Source organism: Oncorhynchus gorbuscha, unplaced genomic scaffold (assembly GCF_021184085.1).
Source record: "Oncorhynchus gorbuscha isolate QuinsamMale2020 ecotype Even-year unplaced genomic scaffold, OgorEven_v1.0 Un_scaffold_346, whole genome shotgun sequence".
In the NCBI taxonomy this organism is placed as follows: Eukaryota; Metazoa; Chordata; class Actinopteri; order Salmoniformes; family Salmonidae; genus Oncorhynchus; species Oncorhynchus gorbuscha.
Genome location: NW_025745205.1, coordinates 710,425 through 732,322, shown reverse-complemented (window position 1 = coordinate 732,322; position 21,898 = coordinate 710,425). Strand labels below are relative to the sequence as shown.

The window sequence follows — 21,898 nt, the reverse complement described above, 5'->3', positions numbered from 1 at the left end:
CTACTCTTTTGCTACATGTTTACTTGTGCAACCTGTCACTATGAATTTAGTAGGTTGTCGCACATATGTACCACTTCAAATTGCAAACCGATTTACCCTGTATTATCCTTCCCTGGTGGTCTAGTGGTTAGGATTTGGCGCTCTCACTGCTGCGGCCTGGGTTCGATTCCCCATCAGGTAAATAGTCTATGCTCCTTGTTTACTTGTGCAACCTGTCACTATGAATTTAGTAGGTTGTCGCACATATGTACCACTTCAAATTGCAAACCGATTTACCCTGCATTGTCCTTCCCAGGTGTTCTAGTGGTGCACCAGACCCTCCTGCAACAAAGCACCCCCACAACATGATGGTGTTCTTCGGCTTATTATGGCCAAATAGTTCGATTTTTGTTTCATCAGACCAGAGGACATTTCTCCAAAAACTAGGATCTTTGTCCCCAAACTGTAGTATGGCTTTTTTATGGCGGTTTTGGAGCAGTAGCTTTTCCCTCCAAACATAACAATGGTAATTATGGCCAAACAGTCCGATTTTTGTTTCATCAGACCAGAGGACATTTCTCCAAAAACTAGGATCTTTGTCCCCAAACTGTAGTATGGCTTTTTTATGGCGGTTTTGGAGCAGTAGCTTCTTCCTTGCTGAGCGGCCTCTCGGGGTATGTCGATATAGGACTCGTTTGCCTGTGGATATAGACCATTTTGTACCTGTTTCCTCCAGCATCTTCACAAGGTCCTTTGCTGTTGTTCTGGGATGGATTTGCACTTTTCGACCCAAAGTACGTTCATCTCTAGGAGAGAGAACGCGTCTCCTTCCTGAGCAGTATGACGCCTGCGTGGTCCCATGGTGTTTATACTTGCGTACTATTGTTTCTACAGATGAGCGAGGTACCTTCAGGCGTTTGGAAATTGCTCCCAAGGAGGAACCAGACTTGTGGAGATCTACATTTTTTTCTGAGGTCTTGCCTGATTTCCTTTGCTTTTCCCATGGAGTCAAGCAAAGAGGCACTGAGTTTGAAGGTAGGCCTTGAAATACATCTACAGGTACACCTCCAATTGACTCAAAGGATGTCAATTAGCCTATCAGAAGCTTCTAAAGCCATGACATCATTTTCGGGAATTTTACAAACTGTTTAAAGGCACAGCCAACTTATTGTATGTAAACTTCTGGCCCACTGAATTTGTGATACAGTGAATTATAAGTGAAATAATCCCAATGTAAACAATTGTTGGAAAAATGACTTGTGTCATGCACAAAGTAGATGTCCTAACCGACTGCCAAAACTATCTTTTGTTAGCAAGAAATGTGGGGAGGGGTTGACAAACAGGTTTTAATGACTCCAGCCTAAGTGGATGGAAACTTACGACTTCAACTATATGTACCATTTCAAACTGGGAAACGAATTGCACTGTAGTACCCTTCCCTGGTGGTCTAGTGGTTAGGATTCTGCGCTCTCGCTTTCACCGGTCAGCGGCCCTTTTGGTTTTACTTGTACAATCTGTCACAATGAATATAGAAGGTTATCGCACATATGTACCAGCTCACTCGGTCAGGAACGATTTGCACTGATTTCCTCTATAGTACCCTTCCCTGGTGGTTCGACTCCCAGTTCGACTCCTGATTTGCACTGTAGTACCCTTCCCTGGTGGTCTAGTGGTTTGCACTGTAGTACCCTTCCCTGGTGCTCTCTAGTGGTTAGGATTCCGCTGTCACCGCCCGGGTTTGATTCCCGGTCAGGGAACTACTCTTTTGCTACATGTTTACTTGTACAACCTGTCACAATGAATATAGAAGGTTATCGCACATATGTACCAGCTCACACTAAAAAACCGATTTGCACTGTATTATCCTTCCCTGGTGGTCTAGTGGTTAGGATTTGGCGCTCTCACCACTGCAGCCTGGGTTTGATTCCCGGTCAGGGAACTACTCTTCTGCTACATGTTTACTTGTACAACCTGTCACAATGAATATAGTAGGTTATCGCACATATGTACCAGCTCACACTGAGAACCGATTTGCACTGTATTATCCTTCCCTGGTGGTCTAGTGGTTAGGATTTCGGCGCTCTCACCGCCGCGGCCCGGGTTCGATTCCTGGTCAGGGAAATAGTCTATGCTCCTTGTTTACTTGTGCAACCTGTCACTATGAATTTAGTAGGTTGTCGCACATATGTACCACTTCAAATTGCAAACCAATTTGCCCTGCAGTGTCCTTCCCAGGTGTTCTAGTGGTGCACCAGACCCTCCTGCAGCAAAGCACCCCCACAACATGATGGTGTTCTTCGGCTTGAAAGCCTCCCCTTTTCCCTCCAAACATAACAATGGTCATTATGGCCAAACAGTTTGATTTTTGTTTCATCAGACCAGAGGACATTTCTCCAAAAACTAGGATCTTTGTCCCCAAACTGTAGTATGGCTTTTTTATGGCGGTTTTGGAGCAGTAGCTTCTTCCTTGCTGAGCGGCCTCTCGGGGTATGTCGATATAGGACTCGTTTGCCTGTGGATATAGACCATTTTGTACTTGTTTCCTCCAGCATCTTCACAAGGTCCTTTGCTGTTGTTCTGGGATGGATTTGCACTTTTCGACCCAAAGTACGTTCATCTCTAGGAGAGAGAACGCGTCTCCTTCCTGAGCGGTATGATGCCTGCGTCATACCATGCTGTTTATACTTGCGTACTATTGTTTCTACAGATGAGCGAGGTACCTTCAGGCGTTTGGAAATTGCTCCCAAGGAGGAACCAGACTTGTGGAGGTCTACATTTTTTTTCTGAGGTCTTGCCTGATTTCCTTTGCTTTTCCCATGGAGTCAAGCAAAGAGGCACTGAGTTTGAAGGTAGGCCTTGAAATACATCTACAGGTACACCTCCAATTGACTCAAAGGATGTCAATTAGCCTATCAGAAGCTTCTAAAGCCATGACATCATTTTCGGGAATTTTACAAACTGTTTAAAGGCACAGCCAACTTATTGTATGTAAACTTCTGGCCCACTGAATTTGTGATACAGTGAATAATAAGTGAAATAATCCCAATGTAAACAATTGTTGGAAAAATGACTTGTGTCATGCACAAAGTAGATGTCCTAACCGTCTGCCAAAACGCTCGTTTGTTAGCAAGAAATGTGGGGAGGGGTTGACAAACAGGTTTTAATGACTCCAGCCTAAGTGGATGGAAACTTACGACTTCAACTATATGTACAATTTCAAACTGGGAAACGAATTGCACTGTAGTACCCTTCCCTGATGGTCTAGTGGTTAGGATTCTGCGCTGTACTTTTCAAACTGAATATAGAAGGTTATTGCACATATTGCTCACACTGGGAACCGATTTGTTTCCCTGGTGGTCTAGTGGTTCAGGGAACTTCTTTTGCTACATGTTTACGTTGCAACTGTCACAATGAATATAGAAGGTTATCGCACATATGTACCAGCTTACACTGGGAACCGATTTGCACTGTTGTACCCTTCCCTGGTGGTCTAGTGGTTAAGATTCAGCGCTCTCACTGCCCCGTCCCGGGTTTGATTCGCGGTCAGGGAACTACTCTTTTGCTACATGTTTACTTGTACAACTGTCACAATGAATATAGAAGGTTATCGCACATATGTACCAGCTCACACTGAGAACCGATTTGCACTATAGTACCCTTCCCTGGTGGTCTAGTGGTTAGGATTCGGCGCTCTCACCGCCGCGGCCCGGGTTCGACTCCTGATTTCCACTGTAGTACCCTTCCCTGGTGGTTCGACTCCCGATTTGCACTGTAGTACCCTTCCCTGATGGTCTAGTGGTTAGGATTCGGCGCTCTCTCCGCCGCGGCCCGTGTTCGACTCCTGATTTCCACTGTAGTACCCTTCCCTGGTGGTTTGACTCCCGATTTGCACTGTAGTACCCTTCCCTGGTGGTCTAGTGGTTAGGATTCGGCGCTCTCACCGCCGCGGCCTGGGTTTGATTCCCGGTCAGGGAACTACTATTTTGCTACATGTTTACTTGTGCAACCTGTCACAATGAATATAGAAGGTTATCGCACATATGTACCAGCTCACACTGGGAACCAGTTTGCACTGTAGTACCCTTCCCTGGTCGTTTAGTGGTTAGGATTCGGCACTCTCACCGCCGTGGCCCGGGTTCGATTCCCGGTCAGGGAACTACTCTTTTGCTACATGTTTACTTGTACAACCTGTCACAATGAATATAGAAGGTTATCGCACATATGTACCAGCTCACACTAAAAAACCGATTTGCACTGTATTATCCTTCCCTGGTGGTCTAGTGGTTAGGATTTGGCGCTCTCACCACTGCGGCCCAGGTTTGATTCCCGGTCAGGGAAATAGTCTATGCTCCTTGTTTACTTGTGCAACCTGTCACTATGAATTTAGTAGGTTGTCGCACATATGTACCAGCTCACACTGAGAACCGATTTGAACTGTATTATTCTTCCCTGGTGGTCTAGTGGTTAGGATTCGGCGCTCTCACCGCCGCGGCCCGGGTTCGATTGCCGGTCAGAGACTTAATAATTTTCCTTTTTTTAAACTTGTGCAACCTGTCACAATTAATTTAATCGGTTATTACACATACATACCATTTTACATTGCAAATCTATCAATACCACTATAAAAATATATTATAAGTCATTGTGTACTTTTGAATAAATCCATGGCTAATGCTACATTTATGACATGAATACAAAAATATCCTCCTTCGACACGGATTTGAAACAGCGATCTAAGGATATAAGCATTCGCTGTTCTGCAGTCCTCCGCTCTACCAACTGACTTCATTTTTCCTCATTTGTGAGTTAGCTTGGATTATTTTTTAATTAGGAAACTGGAAATGCACGTTTGTTCTCTATCGGGGAATGTGCGAACAATAGGCGCATTTATGCGGTAGGAAAAGGTTTCTTTTTCGATCCGGATTTCAGCATTTAGTGTTCTACAGTCTTCCGCTCTAGCAACTGAGTTATGGATTTTAGAGAACTGTGGATAAACTTGAAGTGTTTTGAATTATTCTGTATGATTGGATTCGTACACCTTGACTATTCTTTAAGAAACTGGAAATGCACATATAATTCTCTATAGGGGGATGTGCGAACAACAGGTAAAAATATTTTGGGGGGCGCATTGATGAAAAAGATTCCTCCTTCGAGCCGGATTTGAACCAGCGACCTAAGGATTTCAGCATTTTGCGTTCTACAGTCCTCCGCTCTACCAACTGAGCTATCGAAGGGACATGGAGAAATCTTTGGGCAAAAGGTACATGTTTGTATGTAGTCTTAGTCTTCTCTACCGGATGTTGATCAACGTCGACCATTCAGCAATCGTGAGATTTCCGTGTATTGAGCGCTCGTCAGAACTGTCGACATGTGTCCAAACGGGTCTTTCCAGGCACAACTTTCTTCAATTATGGAGACGCTGACGACGTCTGCCGTTGCAGAGATTACAAAACTGGTCGATTACAGTTCTGCCCTTCTATTCTCGGAGATATCCCGACAACAGGGAGAGAACGACGCTCTTCGGAAGGCATTGTACTGTATGCAAATCGAGCTCGGGACCGAGAGACCAAAGCAGGGCACCTCTTCTGTTGATATATCTTTAGAAGTTCAGCTTTGCGACGAGATCCGTAAGTTCAGTGTGACGATGTTCTCTTGTAGCGACTGTAGCTAGCTCTGTGTCATCATGCATGTTGAAAGTCACTATAAGTAGCAAACATCACCATTTTATTGTTGTGTGCAGAGAATAATAAAGGCGTGGGGGACCACTGGTTTCCGGACAAGCAGTTGGTTGTGAGTGAGAGGCACTATGGAGTGGATGCTGCCATCGAATTGGGAGAAACCAGTGCACCGCAGCGCAGAACAGTGAAGGAAGAAGTTGGTTGACACTCATATTTATGGTGTCTGGTCCCTGAACTGCTGCATGTCAATGTTGGCCTAGCTATATGGATGGTGTATTGTATAAATTAATTATAAGACTAGGATGGAAAAACACCTCTCATTATGTTCTTGTTTTACCAAATTGCCCACTTTAAAAAAAATCTTTAACGGCATATTGACAACCAATGAATAGCGAGTGTAGCGGTCCATGTTTTCATATCACATTAGAAACCCAGTGTGCCAGAGAGACAAGTATTGATCTAAAATACGAAGTTCCTGTCGGTCAGTGGCAGTCACTCACCCATGTTGTTCAGTTTGTGTCCACATACAACTTTAGCTTTGGAGTGCAATGGCTTGTATGTTACAGAAGTGGTATAATGATAGTTTAAACATTTAACCTACTATTTGTTGCAGTGTCCAGACGTGAAACAGGTCATTTTACAACCTGACCCTAAAGGTGAGGACAGGCCAGAGGAGGTTGTGGAGGCTAGTCACCCGGAGGAAGCAGAGCACATCATTATCGGTGGAGAAGGAAATGGTAGTTATATCTGACAATACTACTAACACTGTGATCATGTTGACAGTGTTCTGTTGTGTGAACTGCACTTTTTCTACCTGTGTTTACTGGCCCTTCTCTATTTGAATATGTGCATGTATGTATGCTAGGAGCCGCAACCAACATTTCCCAACAGGGATAAACCAGAAGTTAGCTTATCTATCTTATCTTATGTTAAAACCGACTTTAAATGAAAACTAACTTGAATGTTAAAACGCATGTTGTTCTGATACTTCCCACTAAACTACGTTGTCATTGTCAACAAATGCTCAAAAACCGTCACTTGACTCTCACTGTTTCTGCAGGTGGCCTGTCCCTAAAAGATGATTTCCAGGCCATGGACGAGAGCCAGTCAGAGGCGTACCACAGCTCCACAGCAGAGCCCGAGGAAGAAGACACCAGCCAAGACTTCAGCGAAGAGCTGGAGATGTGGGTCAAGTCTGAGCCGGGGTCAGAGAGCGACACCGTCAGCTTCACCCCCAGTGTCGCAGAAAACAAGATGGTCGACCACCTCACGGGCAGGGAAATGCACGCCTGTTCATACTGCAACAAACGCTTCAACTACCGTAGCCAGGTGATAATCCACGAGCGGGTTCACACGAGGGAGAGGCCGTTCGTCTGCAAGCAGTGCGGCAAGGGTTTCTCCCAGATTAACAACCTCAAGAAGCACCAAATCTGTCACAGGGGAGGGGAGGGGAATCACGAGTGCGGGGAGTGTGGAAAGGCGTTCTGCCACACCCAGAGCCTGAAGAATCACATGGTGGCAGCTCACGGCTTCGGTTCAAGGTTGGACTGCGAGACGTGCGGCAAGACGTTTCACAATCAGAAAGCTCTCATCGCACACTCCACCAGTCACAGCAGGGCTTTTGGCTGCGAGATATGCGGGAAGGCTTTCGGTACGAAACAAACTCTTAAGACCCACCAGTTCACTCACACGGGGGAGCGTCCGTTCATCTGCAACTACTGCGGCAAGAGCTTTGCCTACCTCTGTAACCTTAAAACTCACAAGAGGGTTCACACTGGGGAGAAGCCCTTTGGCTGTGAGCTGTGTGGCAAGTGTTTCACTCAGAAACACTGCCTGGAGAAACTGCACTTGTGTATAGATTAAAGAGCTGTAGATATACAGAGTGCCTGCAGCAAACGACCGTCTATGTTTACGTGTTGGCACCAAATGTTCAATGGCCGTAACATTCTAATCTGCGTTCTGACTAGAATGTTGTGGTCCTGTAGTCTGGGTACCAGTCTGTTTAGCTAACGTTCCACTCCTTGTGCTATGGGCCACAGAGACTGGCCTTTCTTCAATCTCAGCGTTTAATATGCAGCTGGATTTTGTGACGAGTTGCTGATTTGTTGTTGGAAATAACGTTATTGTTTGGCAATGGCACAGAATACAAGGAGTGGTATGTTAGCTAACCAGACTGGTACCCAGACTAGTGGTCTTGTGCTATCATGGGGGAAATTCTAAACCTAAAACCAAGTTTGTTGAACTCTGCGTATTCTATTGCTTTGTTGAGGAGACTTGAGTGTTTCTAGTAAAGTGTCTACATGTGTGTGGGACAGATTGACCTGTGCATACATTTATTGTTTTTTCTTATAATATCACATTGTTATTTTAGGTAATTTGATCAATGTTTAGTTAAATTTTAGCTGACATTTTAATTTGCACGATTACGAAGTACATCGACATTTACTACTACAACTTCTATCATTACTGTGGCGGTAACAATTAGTGTGAGGGGATTGACACACAAAGCCAAATCCCCCCTTCACATTCTGATTGGACAGAAATAGATCTCCCCTGTTGAGTTAGGTTTCTCTCAAAGTTTATTGGTCATCACTAGCTTCCACAGCAACAAAGTCATAAACCCGCCCGTTTCTACAGTTTCTCTTCTTACATTTTGATTTTAAACCTAACCACACTGCTATTCTTATACCTATAACCCTAACCTTAACATGAAGAGCAAAAATGAAAATACATACATTTTTACGATATAGCCAGTTTTGACCTTGCGGCTAGTGAAAAGTTTATTCTGATCAAGGTCGTTTTCCCTACTGACCTTTTTTACTGTACTACAAATATTAGCCTACATATATTTTATTTGTTTGTTTTAACAAATGTAATTTTGACAAATCAGCTGGTATTCACTGTGTACATTATATCCAATCCATGCTTTAACGTTGTAATGATAAAATATTGTATTCTGTCCTGATTCTGTCCACATATATAGCATAACATATACTGTTGTATTTCATTGGGAAAACAGTTCTTGACAATACGTATTTCACTTGGTCTGGGTATTAAGTATTGCTAGAATAACTTTTTATTTCTTTCACTTTCTGACCTTATATGTATGGAAATGGCCGACCATGACTGTGAAAAAAAAACTTGTGGTACTGTCTTACAATGGATGGGCCGTGTCTGCGCACAAGCTAAACATGCAGACGGAAAAAGTGAGGAGATGGCCCACAACACTGTCTTCGTCAACTCCTACTCACACCGTCTCAGCACTGTTGACTGAAGTTGATATTTTGTGATCCGAGGTCGTTCCCCTCATGTTTGTTCCCCACCGACTGAGGTTCTTCAATGAAACTTGGAGTGAGGTGAATGCTGACCGACTACCACTGGACTACTCAGTGAGGTGGCAAACACCTACCACGCATTTTACGACACCATCAACCACATTGGGAACCTGGATTGGGTAAATGGCGAATCATCCTATGAAGCAAACAATCTTGTTTCGAAACTTGAGGATTTCCAGTTTGTTCCAGCTCTTCACCTACGCCAGGTTTTCTCCCAACATTGATGTTGCATTTGACACTCTGAAGCACAAAGCAATGGATGTGGCAGCCTGCAAAGCTAACATTGAGGAGCTGGTTCAACACATCCAGAGCAAGAAGTCTGACTCTGCCTTTGACAGTGTCTACCAGAAGGCTGAGAGATTGGCTCAACACCCATGCAAAAGTCTCAAGTAGACGGATGACTTAGACCCTCTGACACACTTCAAGGCTGTGTACTACGAAGCTCTGGAAACCGTCATCTCTCAGATCCAGGTTTGTTACGCACATCTGGATGACCTACGCTTCCTCAAGCTGCTGGATCCAGCGAAGTTCACTGACATGAACATCCATTTCGCAACAGATGTGGTGGATAGCCCAGTGAAGCTCTACGAGGGCTTCTTCAACATGGACAGGCTCAGAGTGGACCTGAAGGCATTCTACATAGGCCAAGGACAGCAGCAGGACAGCCACAAGCTCTGTGAATGGATCTGTTTCATCCGGTCCCAGAAGAACCCACTACCAGAGCTCTACAAGCTGATGTGCCTTGTGGTGACCATTGGAGTGACCTCAGCTGACGTGGAGGAAAGCTTCCCCTGCCTGAAGTGCATTCATGACTTTGTGAAAGGGGAAAAGTTGGAGGATCAGCTCCACCAGAACATGGCCATGATGTGCATAGAGAATGAGGGTTTGTCACGAACTCGGGGCGCAGCACTGGTATGACAAAGTCACGAACCTCTGGGCCAGAAAGACCAAGAGAGAAGATGAGTTCATCACCAAGGTATGTCACCTTTAGAGAGTGTGGTTGTCTGAGTGTGTGCCAAACTATACCACTCTATTGTTTTTGATGAAATGGCCTGGTTATTGTTATTTAGAGCAGTATGAATGTGTCGTTACAGATGGCTGCAGGAGGGTTGAAAGGGCAGGCAGCAAAGAGGACCTCCACAGCAACAGAGGAATCTCAGGAGCCACCAGTCAGGAAGCATGATGACAAGGTTTTTCTCACCTGAATGATCTGAATCTAGATTACAACACACAGGTCTTGCCATCATTGTATGATTTTTTTTTGTGTGGAATTGAACTGAAGCTTACGGACAATGTCAAGGTGATGAGTTATTCACCATTTTTGATGAACAAATAAGGTTTTATATGTAAGATGGCTAAATAAAGAGCAAAATTGTTGATAATTATTATATTATTTTTTGTGGCCTGGTCCTACAAGAGCTATTTGTCACTTCCCACGAGCCGGGTTGTGACAAAAACTCACTCATTCTCATGTTTAATACAAATATTGTATAGTTTGTGTGTGGCAGGCTTACAATGATGGCAAACCAACAACAGTTGTGTTTTGCTGACCCTGGTGCCAGAGGTGGTACGCAGCTGGAGGTTGAATGTTTGAAGGGGTATGGGACTATAAAATGTTTGGGAACAACTGCCTTAGACAATTACCCCTCCACAAAAATATACCATATGTTGAATGCTTAGGCCTAGTTTTGTTTAAGTTATCTGATGGAATTAAACGCATATAAATAGAATGGCGTTCCCATTCAAGTTAATTAACCCATTCTATTCATTAGCCATTTGTTTTAACTAGGAAAGACAGTTAAGAACAAAGTATTATTTATAATTACAGCCTAGAACAGAGGGTAAACTGTCTTGTTTCGGGGCCGAATGACAGATACGTATCTTGTCAGGTCAGGGATTCCATCGGGCAACCTTTACAGTTTCTGGCCCAGCCCTTTAACCACTAGGCTACCTGCTGCCCCAAGAACCCACCTGTCGCCCCATTTAAAACAATTTGATTGCCGAAATATGATCAGATAACATTGGCCGGGTGATTGGACAGATGTGAGTTCCCAGAGTTACTTTTATTTGGTTCGTAAATTATACTGATTACAGTAGAACCCTGATTTATTTCATTTTATAGGTGTAGCCAGCCTACTACAGTAGTTCAATCAACTCCCTTTGCTCTTGGTCGTTTATGCCAATGGAGCCCAGTAGGTGGCGGTATAGGCCTACACATTCCTCATTTTCATTAGTGGCTGGTGCGCTATCACCGTCACAAGAAGCCAGCAGAAAACGAACGGGTGGACATTTGACATTTGACATTTGACATTAGTTAAGTTATTACAAGACGTAGATACATTTAACCTTGAGATTTATGGTTTTTCTGTGACATTTATTCATGCTAATAGTCATGTCAATGATAACCAGAAATGTACATCAGAATTTGAGTTTAACAAGTTGTCACCGTCACTTTGTTTTCGTGAAAATAAATATTGTTTTAATGACAAGAACTAGTTGCACTTTCTCCAGGTTGTGTATGACCTACGTTCATTGTAAAAAGCTTTGTTTGAATAGAACAACTTATAAAAAGGTGCCATTTTATCTTCTATGAATTCTAAAGTTAGTTTCCCCACCATATTTTGAGATTAGGTTTTTTTACGGCTCACTTTTCTGCCATGTACAGTATAAAGATGTCAAGCCCAAGACAGATCTCGATAAATGGGTCAATTGAGGCTTAATAAATTGAGGACCCTCCAGTCTTTTTGTCCTCGTCTCAAATCCTTTATACTGATCTATTTTATATGCGTAGAATTAAAAAGCAAATGTACCGGTCTTAGACAATACTGCCATCTTTCAGAAAGTACCAGCCTATACAATGTCATAGTACTTAAAAAATGTTTATTACTGGAAAACAATAACGGTTGAGGTACATAAATGGGAAATGACATTTGAAATCGCATCACATTTAGCCCTTTGGCGAACACTTAGTCATTTACAGTCAGTAAACAGTCCATGTTGAAAGCGGTTAGAAAAGGTGTCAAGCAATTAACAGTATCTTCGCAATGTTGACTAACAGCGATAGTTGTGCACGCAGATGAATGGTAATTGTCCGCCACATCCGCAGTTCCTCCACCCCTGGCCCACTACCAAAGGAAAAATGACAAAAGAAAAGTAATGTCGGTCATTTCATCGGCTTAGTTCTGGGACTATGCTACATCTTTAAGTTCATGTCTTACCAGCAGATTGCAGGTACATGCAGGAGTTGCTGGTTGCGGTGCTCTGGCTGTACCAGTTGGTGTAATACATTCCTGAGCGGTCGATCCACATCCAATATCCCTGAGTAAACAAAGAGTCATAAGTCTTAGCTGCACTACTGTCCCTTACCACTAACAGATCTGATATCATACCTAGCTACATGATTAAAATATCAGAAGCTATTTAAACACAAGGCTCAGAGTGTTTTCCGGCCATGTGCTCTGAGGGAAAACTCTAGGGCCCGGAACTGTTTCTTGACCGGTCACTGTCAGAAAAACTTGGGGCGCTACGTATGCTTAGATGGCGGAGGTTTTCAGGGCAACCCTTTCTCTCACCTGGAGGTAGAATCCACCTATCCAGGCGGTGGCTCTGTTGGCTGTTCTGGTTATCTGTTGCAGGTAACGATACTCGGGGAGGAGCTGGCAGAGGCCAGGCTGGCGCCCAGTTCATTGCAATGTTCCTGAAAGAAGAGTGGTGAAGTGAGGGGTGAGACACGTGCACACACTCACACAGTAGGCCTGCACATGAACAAACGTGTTGCGCTCCCTCATAGTGACATTACATTATACAGACACAAACGCACATTTTTTGAAAGTGAACCATTTGCAGTCATAGTAACATATTCACGTCAAGATTTTCGACACTATATTACATTGAGAAGTGCGTTACCTCGGCTCCGAACCAGGACCGAGGAGTGTTCACAAACATGTAACACTTGGACTGGTAGCTGAACCATCCGTCAGGGCAGAACCTGCGTGCCGCTGTGAAGACGAAGATAAAATACAACAATGATTTGACATCGCAATACAAGGAGTTGATATTGTCAGGAGTATGAACTTTCCCAAAAAGTGATCTCATAATGTAAGACATGAATGTTTATTTAGTCATGCTGGTGATTTTCCCTCCCTGCTGATGGGAAACCAAAACATTATTTCATTGTGATCATGCATTGCACGGTATACACAGGCATCAATAGTAGAACCAGTGATGGTTAACTTAACATCATTCATCATGGAGAGTCCCTACCTTTATCTTTAGGTGCTGCTGCAGCCACCTCAACTGCCTCATTCTCATCTTCTGAAAAGACACCTAATCACATAATAAGACGAGAATATCACTTTGAAAGCCACCAGCAAATCACAGACAATGAGATTCAATATATTTATTTTCATAGCTAATATTTTATACATGGACTGTAGTTTAATTAGTTTGTTTTGTACCAATGTGAAGAAATTGTTATTGATCAGGAAATTATGTGATGCTCAAAAGAGGTGATGCTCCACAATAGACATTGATGCTCTTGCTTGATTAAAGCCTATAGAGAAGAACTGACCTGGGGCGTCACTCAGCTTCTCCTCTGCTACAGGAGCCTCAACCTCAACAGCCTCTTCTGCAGAAACATGGAACAAGGAAATCAATTTGACTTTCATTCAACTGGGAATTGGGAGAAATATTGATTCAGTGCTCTATTACTGCTCTCAGTACAAACATAATTAGAGCTACAAACCTGGGGCACTTTTTGGCTCTTCTACCGCCACAGCATCACTCTCCACAGGAACTTAAAGGGGAAAACACAACTATTGTCATTATTTAGTAACAATGAATTACCCTGTGCTGTATTAGTGACATTGTTGAGTATTTGGCTGACTTACCTGCTGCTGCCCTAGCAGAGAGGGCGACACAAAGTAGTGCAAAGATGACCAGAACCTTCATGGTGGTGATGATTGTGGTGCTGCTTGTCTGGATGAAAAGGGAGAGGACGTGTTGGAGAATCAACTAGAGAGAGTGATACACAATCATTTCAGACTATCACTAGACACTATTGTAAAGTGGCTGTTCCACTGGATGTCATAAGGTGTATGCACCAATTTGTAAGTCGCTCTGGATAAGAGCGTCTGCTAAATGACTTAAATGTAATGTAAATGACAAGAGTATTTCCCTACAGAAGACAACCTTAAAAATATAGCTGAAAGTTCATCATCACCACAGTAAATACATACATCTAAACGGAGAAAGGGAGAGAAAATAAGACATGTTGAATGAGTCGACACTCGGCAACAGATGCTGTAGTACCTTTTGTAGTAGGTAAATCAATTCCTCAGGTAAGCCAGTGATGGAGTGATGAGTGGAGATTCGTACTCTCTTTATATACGGTTGTGTCCCGCAAACTTTCACTTATGCCCTTGCCGTGAATGACGAAACAGCGTTGGACTTTGACACTTTATAGCTGTGTTTATACTTCAGATGAAAAATTCCAGTTTCAACCTGGACTCGGGGGTAGACATAACATAGTAAAAGTAAATCCAGGACACTGCCGTTTAGTATGGTATGTTACGTTTCGTTTTAATTTTTTGGGATGTCCATCATCCCTTTCATCTTATATGGTATGAATTAAAAATGTGTATGATATGTTACAAATTGCAATTCGTACAAAGTTATGAATTTGCAAAACATATATGTTACGAATTCCATTTTTTTTGTGGCTAATGTTAGTTAAGTGGTTCAGTTTAGCTAGGTTGCTAATGTTAGCTAGGTTGCTAACGTTAGTCATGTTAGGAGTTAGGTTGAAAGCTTAAGTTTAGGGGAAGGGTTAGCTAACATGCTAAGTAGTTGCTCCGTAGCTAAAAAGTAGTAAATATTTGCTAATTAGCGCAAATGGTAAAGTTGTCCATGATAAGATTTGAATACACATCCTTTGGGTTGCTAGACATTCATGTTATATGCCCACTCATCCACCCCGACCAACCACCCTAATTTATTTTTTGACCAACCACCCTTCTTTCGTTTTTGCCTGAAGTAACCGTCTGTCTTATGTAACCATACAAATGTAACATATCATACTAATTTGGGTTTACTATGTTACGTCTAGTCTTTGAGACCAGGCTGCCAGATTATGAATTAAAATACAGCCTTTATCAATGTCACTTACTGTGTTCCAGTAAGCGGTGGTAAAATAATAACAATGTCCTTATTGTGATCATGTCTGGAACGGTGCCCTGGAGATCACCTTTAATTCTTTGCTGTCCATAAACTGCTTCCTTAACTGACTTGATGTCATCCAAGGAGTGAGTCGGACATGAAAAAATATTATGTTTCAGACTAACTTAAATGTATCATCAATATGTGGTGACTGGAATGGTATCAAACCCATGGAGACCATGTGTTTCCAGCCATTAATATGAGCTCGTCCTCCCCAATTAAGGTGCCACCAGCTGCCTGTGTCGTAAGTAGCCTTGGCTTCTGCGAGCCGGAACGCCTCACATGAGCAGGAGCCTATCTTCTGTTTCTGCATTGTGAAGCAGCTTGGAAAAGATGCTAGTCTATTGCAATGGACATTAGACTACTAAGTGTATGTTGTGTAGTAGGATGTTAGTAGCCCATGTGCATCACCCTAATCATTTGGTATTTGTCCCCCACTTAATTTAGTCTACTGTTGGTGTCCACATCACCAACGATCTGTCCTGATCCAAACACACCAAGACAGTGGTGAAAAGGGCTCGACAAAACCTGTTTGACTTAGGCTGTTGGCATCTATTATGTCATGTTGTCAGTAAAGATTTATTGTCAATGTGGATTGTCTTTTCAAGAAATAAGATAAAGACATTCCATACAGGATGGAAATTGGTCTACTGCTTTTGTCCCTCCGATATACATTGAAGAGTCTGCAATCTGCTGTTGCTACATCCATTTTTGGACTAATAAATTAATGCTATGTACCCATTGATTCTTGAAGAATATAACTCCTAAATGCTGAGTTTAGGTCAACTGTCGTAACCCATCATAATCCAAATTATAAACTTGTTTTACTTCAATGAGTGTAAATAAAGTAAGTATAAACAAACACTATATAGCCTCAAAACATGGCTAAAACTATCATTGTGATCGATGGAAGGTGAATTTCCGAGTGGTAACATTTTTACAACCCCATCCCTCAGCTTTTTACAGGAACAGGGCAGGATTTGTTATTGTTTCAACTGGTGATTGCAGCTTTAAGTTGGAGAGACTGGAAATGTTAGACAAATCGCTGCAAAAGAACAATAAAGTGATTATAAATAAATTAACATACCCCTACGTTATCTCAAGGTCAATAGTGCTGAGAAAAACGTACTGTAAATTGAATCAATCCATGTCCGTATTGATTTTCCATGTTTACAATTTCCTTATCACCATTATGGTTTCATCATCACTTACTGGAACACACATTCTTGTCCTTGTCCTTGATAAATGCTGTATTTGAATTCGAAATCAGATCTGAAGTATGTACACAAAGCCATATAGTATATATAAGATGTATAATATAATGATATTGGTATTATATTGACCTTGATGATATTGCTTCAGTATTGTATTTAATTTAAGTCAAACTAAATCCTTTCATGTCTGACCCACTCCTTGGATGAAAAGGAAATGGTTTATGGTCGGGAAATAATAAACGTGACTTCCTTGGCAATGTTCCATACACGATCACAATAAGGACGTTTGTGTTATTTTGCAATCTCTTACAGGAACACACCTTCAAACAGGGGCTGGCCATGTTCTGCTGACCTTGAAAGTGCTATATTTGAATTCCTAGCATGGGATTTTTCATCTGAAGTATAAATACAAAATCATAAACCGTCAAAGTCCAATGCTGTTTCGTAATTCACAGCACGTGCGTCAGTGAAATCATGCTGGACAGAACAGTACATAAACAGCGGAGAAATCTCCACTCCATCACTGGCCTACCTGAGGAAGAGTACCTGAGGAGAACAACAGTGATTTACCTACTACAACAGGTAAGAGTCCTATAGTGTCTGTTCCCGAGTGTCAACTTGTCTTATTTTCTCACCCTTTCTTAATTTAATGTATGTATTTACTGTGGTGGTGATGAACTTGTAGCTAGATTTTTAAGGTTGTCTTCTGTGGGGAAATATTCTTGTCTAGTAATAGTCTGAAATGATTGTGTATCACTCTCTCTAGTTGATTCTCCAACACGTCCTCTCCCTTTTCATCCAGACAAGCAGCACCACCATCATCACCACCATGAAGGTTCTGGTCATCTTTGCACTACTTTGTGTCGCCCTCTCTGCTAGGGCAGCAGCAGGTAAGTCAGCCAAATACTCAACAATGTCACTAATACAGCACAGGGTAATTCATTGTTACTAAATAATGACAATAGTTGTGTTTTCCCCTTTAAGTTCCTGTGGAGAGCGATGCTGTGGCGGTAGAAGAGCCAAAAAGTGCCCCAGGTTTGTAGCTCTTATTATGTTTGTACTGAGAGCAGTAATAGAGCACTGAATCAATATTTCTCCCAATTCCCAGTTGAATGAAAGTCAAATTGATTTCCTTGTTCCATGTTTCTGCAGAAGAGGCTGTTGAGGTTGAGGCTCCTGTAGCAGAGGAGAAGCTGAGTGACGCCCCAGGTCAGTTCTTCTCTATAGGCTTTAATCAAGCAGGAGCATCACTGTCTATTGTGGAGCATCACCTCATTTCCTGATCAATTACAATTACTTCACATTGAAATCTGCTGCAAATATTGTTTGTATATATTTGCAGGAAGTGAGTGTGAGATTGTGTTGTGTATTATGTGCCTCATTTGTTGATAAATTATATTTGAGGCATTCTGTTTTGTCATACTTCACATAGGTACGAAACAAATTATTTTAACTACCTGTCACCTATAAAATATACCTATGAAAACAAACATATTTATATAGTATCTATTACTCCCTGACATAGTGATTTGCTGGTGGCTAAATAGTAATATCGAGGACTGTTTTATTTGTTGTGCTTTTCCAGAGGATGATGTACAGACTGAGGCTGTTAACGAGGTGGCTGTGGCACCTAAAGGTATGTTGACACCTTTTATGGTGAATGATATAAAATAACAACTATCACCTTTATTGGTTCTACGATTGCGGACTTTCTGTACATCGTGCAATGCATGGTCACACAATGAAAGACAAGTGTTTTTTGATTTTCTGTTAGCTGGGAGGGAGAAAAACACCAGTATGACTAAATGCACGTTCATGTTTTATATTATGAGATCAAAGTTCATACTCCTGTCAATATCAACTCCTTGTATTATGGTGTCAAACAATTGTTGTATTTTATCTGCGCGTTCACAGCGGCACGCAGTTTCTGCCCTGACGGATGGTTCAGCTACCAGTCCAAGTGTTACATGTTTGTGAACACTCCTCGGTCCTGGTTCGACGCTGAGGTAATTGCGCAACGGGCAATCGGGTATAAACCCTTGCAGCATCAATAGCAGGAACAAAAAACGATGAGTCTGTCGGAATTGTCTCACGAACAACTTTATTTTCAATAACTTACAAATTCTACATTTATATATAAAGTCATCAATAATCAGATAAAACCTGAGCCTATAATATTCTTTATAACACTGAATTGGCTTCGGCTAAAAACGAATAGGTCGATAATTATCATTAGGCTATATGCCTTTTGCCTACCTAACTGTAAAAATCCTAAATAGAATCAGATAAAACAAATCGATATTTATAACATACTTCATAACACTTTAAAAAATAACATTGGCTGATGCTAAAAACGAATAGGCTTCAGGACATGCATTTTGCCTGTATAGCAGCCTAAAATAAGTAAGTAGCCTACGAAAATAACCTATATTAGTGCGAATAAATAAACAGTGCAAATAAGTCTTTCAAGGTTTGACAGAATATGTTTAGCCTATTCTATAGTTTATGTCTTTCGAATAAGACCTATCTGGATTTGAATAGGCCTAAAGGCTACATTTAAATAAATAAAAATTAAAAGTGCAATTAGGAACCATAAGGTGTACGTGTCTCACCCCTCACCTCCCGCTCTTCTTTCAGGAACATTGCAATGAACTGGGCGCCAGCCTGGCCTCCGCCAGCTCCTCCCCCGAGTATCGTTACCTGCAACAGATAACCAGAACAGCCAACAGAGCCACCGCCTGGATCGGTGGATTCTACCTCCAGGTGAGAGAAAGGGTTGCCCGACATAGTGAGTTTTTCACATAGTGAGTTTTTCGACATAGTGACCTGACCAGAAACAATTCTAGGTCCCAGAGCTTACCCCCCAAGAACAGGAAAAACTCTGTGCCTCAGCATAGCTACTGATATTTTAATCATGCAGCTAGTTATTATATCAGATCTGTTAGTGGTAAGGGACAGCATTGCAGCTTGTGGTGGTTAATTTATTTACTATCAAATGAGGGGAGGCTAACTTATCACTCAAGTCAGAGCTATACCTAAACTAAATATTAAGTATTATTAAGTATTAATAAGGGAACACACACATATAAAGTTAATCGATTGAGTGCTCTACGATAATGATGGATGGTCAATGAATCACCCTCAGCTGATTCATTGAGAGCCCCGAGATTACATTACATTACATTTAAGTCATTTAGCAGACGCTCTTATCCAGAGATAAAAGTACAAAGGTCTTTTATAGCCAAGATACACCCCTTTCAACCTACATGATGAACAACAGATGTATGGAATGGGTCACAAGGTTAAGACTAGTATGAAAGATACTTATAATCCACAGCAGACAGTATCTGCTGTAAAAACAGTTATCTTTGTGTAGAGACCAGGTCTGGCCCTGGGGTCATCTCTCCCAGGTACCATATAGAACAGAAATATTAACTCATGCTATGGAATGAGGTCTCTTTGGGTTTTATCACCCAAAATACATCATAAATCTCCTGTCAGTGTTATCTCCCAGTGGCCCACTTTCAGTTCACAATAGAGTTATAAGAACCCTCTATTCGGTTGCAAAAAAAACAACCATTTGATGCAATAAAACTATTATAACATAATCTTGCAATTTTGCTCTCACAAGCTGTAGGTAAGACTTATGACTCTTTGTTTCCTCAGGGATATTGGATGTGGATCGACCGCTCAGGAATGTATTACACCAACTGGTACAGCCAGAGCACCGCAACCAGCAACTCCTGCATGTACCTGCAATCTGCTGGTAAGACATGAACTTAAAGATGTTCCGCCTGGTCTCGTGGACTAGACATAGTAAATGTAAATCCGGAACACTCACATTAGTATGATATTACCTGAAAAGTAATGACAGGTAGCCTGGTCCCAGAACTGTATGACGTGTTAAAATATGCCAGATAAAACTACTACGATTTTTGTTTGTCTTTTTGTAGTGGGCCAGGGCTGGAGGAACCTCGGATGTGGCACACAATACCCATTCATCTGCGTGCACAACTATCGCTGTTAGTCAACAAGATATTGCTAATTGCTTGACACCTTTTCAAACTGCTTTCAACATTGGCTTTGTTTACTACTGACTGTAAGTGACTTTATGTGTTCGCCAAAGGGCTAAATGTGATGCAATTTCAAATGTAATTGCCCATTTTATGTACCTCAACCTGTATTGTTTCCCTGTAATAAACATTTTTTTAAGTACTTTATGACATTGCATAGGCTAGTACTTTCTGGAAGATGGCAGTATTGTCTACGATAATCTCTGGCTCTTAAAAGGGGCAATATAACAACATGGATATGGTGCTTTTTGTTGACAGCATAAAATGGGATGAGAAAAGGTCTGATATGACTGAAAGTCTGTATTTCAATGTACTTATTGAGTCTTTATTGAGCCTGTCTTTGGCATGGCTAAGGCTCTGTTAAATCGAGTGAAGGGTGTGGATAGAGGTGTGTTTGGATGGGACATTTGGCAAAGAATGTTTTAACGGCCTTATTTGGATAAGAGGGTTTCCAATAAGCAACGTTAAAAAACATCGCTGACAAATCAAATTGTATTTGTCACATGTGCCAAATACAACACCCTACAGTCAAATGCTTCCTTAACCAACAATGTAGTTAGGAAAAATAATTGTATTTACTTAAATAAACTGAAGTAAAAAATAAATTTATAATAATTAAAGGGCAACAATAAAATAACAGTAGCGAGGCTAAATACAGGGTGTTCCAGTACAGAGTCAATGTGGAGGCTATATACAGGGTGTACCAGTACAGAGTCAATGTGGAGGCTATATACAGGGTGTACCAGTACAGAGTCAATGTGGAGGCTAAATACAGGGTGTACCAGTACATAGTCAATGTGGAGGCTATATACAGGGTGTACCAGTACAGAGTCAATGTGGAGGCTAAATATACAGAGTCAATGTACCCAGTACAGAGTCAATGTGGAGGCTATATACAGGGTGTACCAGTACAGAGTCAATGTGGAGGCTATATGCAGGGTGTACCAGTACAGAGTCAATGTGGAGGCTATATGTACCAGTACAGAGTCAATGTGGACAGGGTGTACCAGTACAGAGTCAATGTGGAGGCTATATACAGGGTGTACCAGTACAGAGTCAATGTGGAGGCTATATACAGGGTGTACCAGTACAGAGTCAAGGGTGTGGAGGCTATATACAGTGGAGGCTATATACAGGGTGTACCAGTACAGAGTCAATGTGGAGACTATATACAGGGTGTACCAGTACAGAGTCAATGTGGAGGCTATATGCAGGGTGTACCAGTACAGAGTCAATGTGGAGGCTATATACAGGGTGTACCAGTACAGAGTCAATGTGGAGGCTATATACAGGGTGTACCAGTACAGGGTCAATGTGTGGGGGCACAGGTTAGTCAAGGTAATTAAGGTAACACGCGTTTAAGGTAATATGTACATGTAGGTAAAGTGACCATGCGTAGATAA

The 21,898-nt window shown here is 42.0% G+C and overlaps 2 protein-coding genes, 1 non-coding gene and 1 pseudogene across 4 annotated transcripts; 2 read left to right on the top strand and 2 right to left on the bottom strand.

Annotated features, from left to right (window-relative positions):
• The first annotated feature begins 4,681 nt into the window (after positions 1-4,681).
• LOC124017854 (zinc finger protein 134-like) lies at positions 4,682-7,520 on the top strand. Its single transcript, XM_046333088.1, has 4 exons — positions 4,682-5,606; positions 5,720-5,853; positions 6,271-6,394; positions 6,718-7,520. Exons 1-4 carry the CDS (start codon positions 5,348-5,350, stop codon positions 7,518-7,520), a joined length of 1,320 nt encoding a protein of 439 aa, XP_046189044.1. The 5' UTR covers positions 4,682-5,347.
• Positions 5,125-5,213, bottom strand: trnay-gua. Its single transcript is given in 2 exon segments — positions 5,125-5,160; positions 5,177-5,213. It is a non-coding gene; the product is annotated as a tRNA-Tyr (tRNA).
• Positions 7,521-11,855: 4,335 nt separating the features above from the next.
• LOC124017894 lies at positions 11,856-14,376 on the bottom strand (annotated as a pseudogene).
• Positions 14,377-16,869: 2,493 nt separating this feature from the next.
• Positions 16,870-20,642, top strand: LOC124017890 (C-type lectin domain family 4 member M-like). 2 transcript variants are annotated; one of them, XM_046333149.1, is made up of 9 exons: positions 16,870-17,004; positions 17,189-17,312; positions 17,407-17,457; positions 17,575-17,631; positions 18,008-18,058; positions 18,337-18,428; positions 19,060-19,185; positions 20,089-20,188; positions 20,376-20,642. In XM_046333149.1, exons 1-9 carry the CDS (start codon positions 16,897-16,899, stop codon positions 20,447-20,449), a joined length of 783 nt encoding a protein of 260 aa, XP_046189105.1. In that variant the 5' UTR covers positions 16,870-16,896; the 3' UTR covers positions 20,450-20,642. The 2 variants fall into 2 exon arrangements, with proteins under 2 accessions (XP_046189105.1, XP_046189104.1); XM_046333148.1 differs by having other exon boundaries at positions 16,882-17,004; positions 17,225-17,312.
• Positions 20,643-21,898: the final 1,256 nt, after the last annotated feature.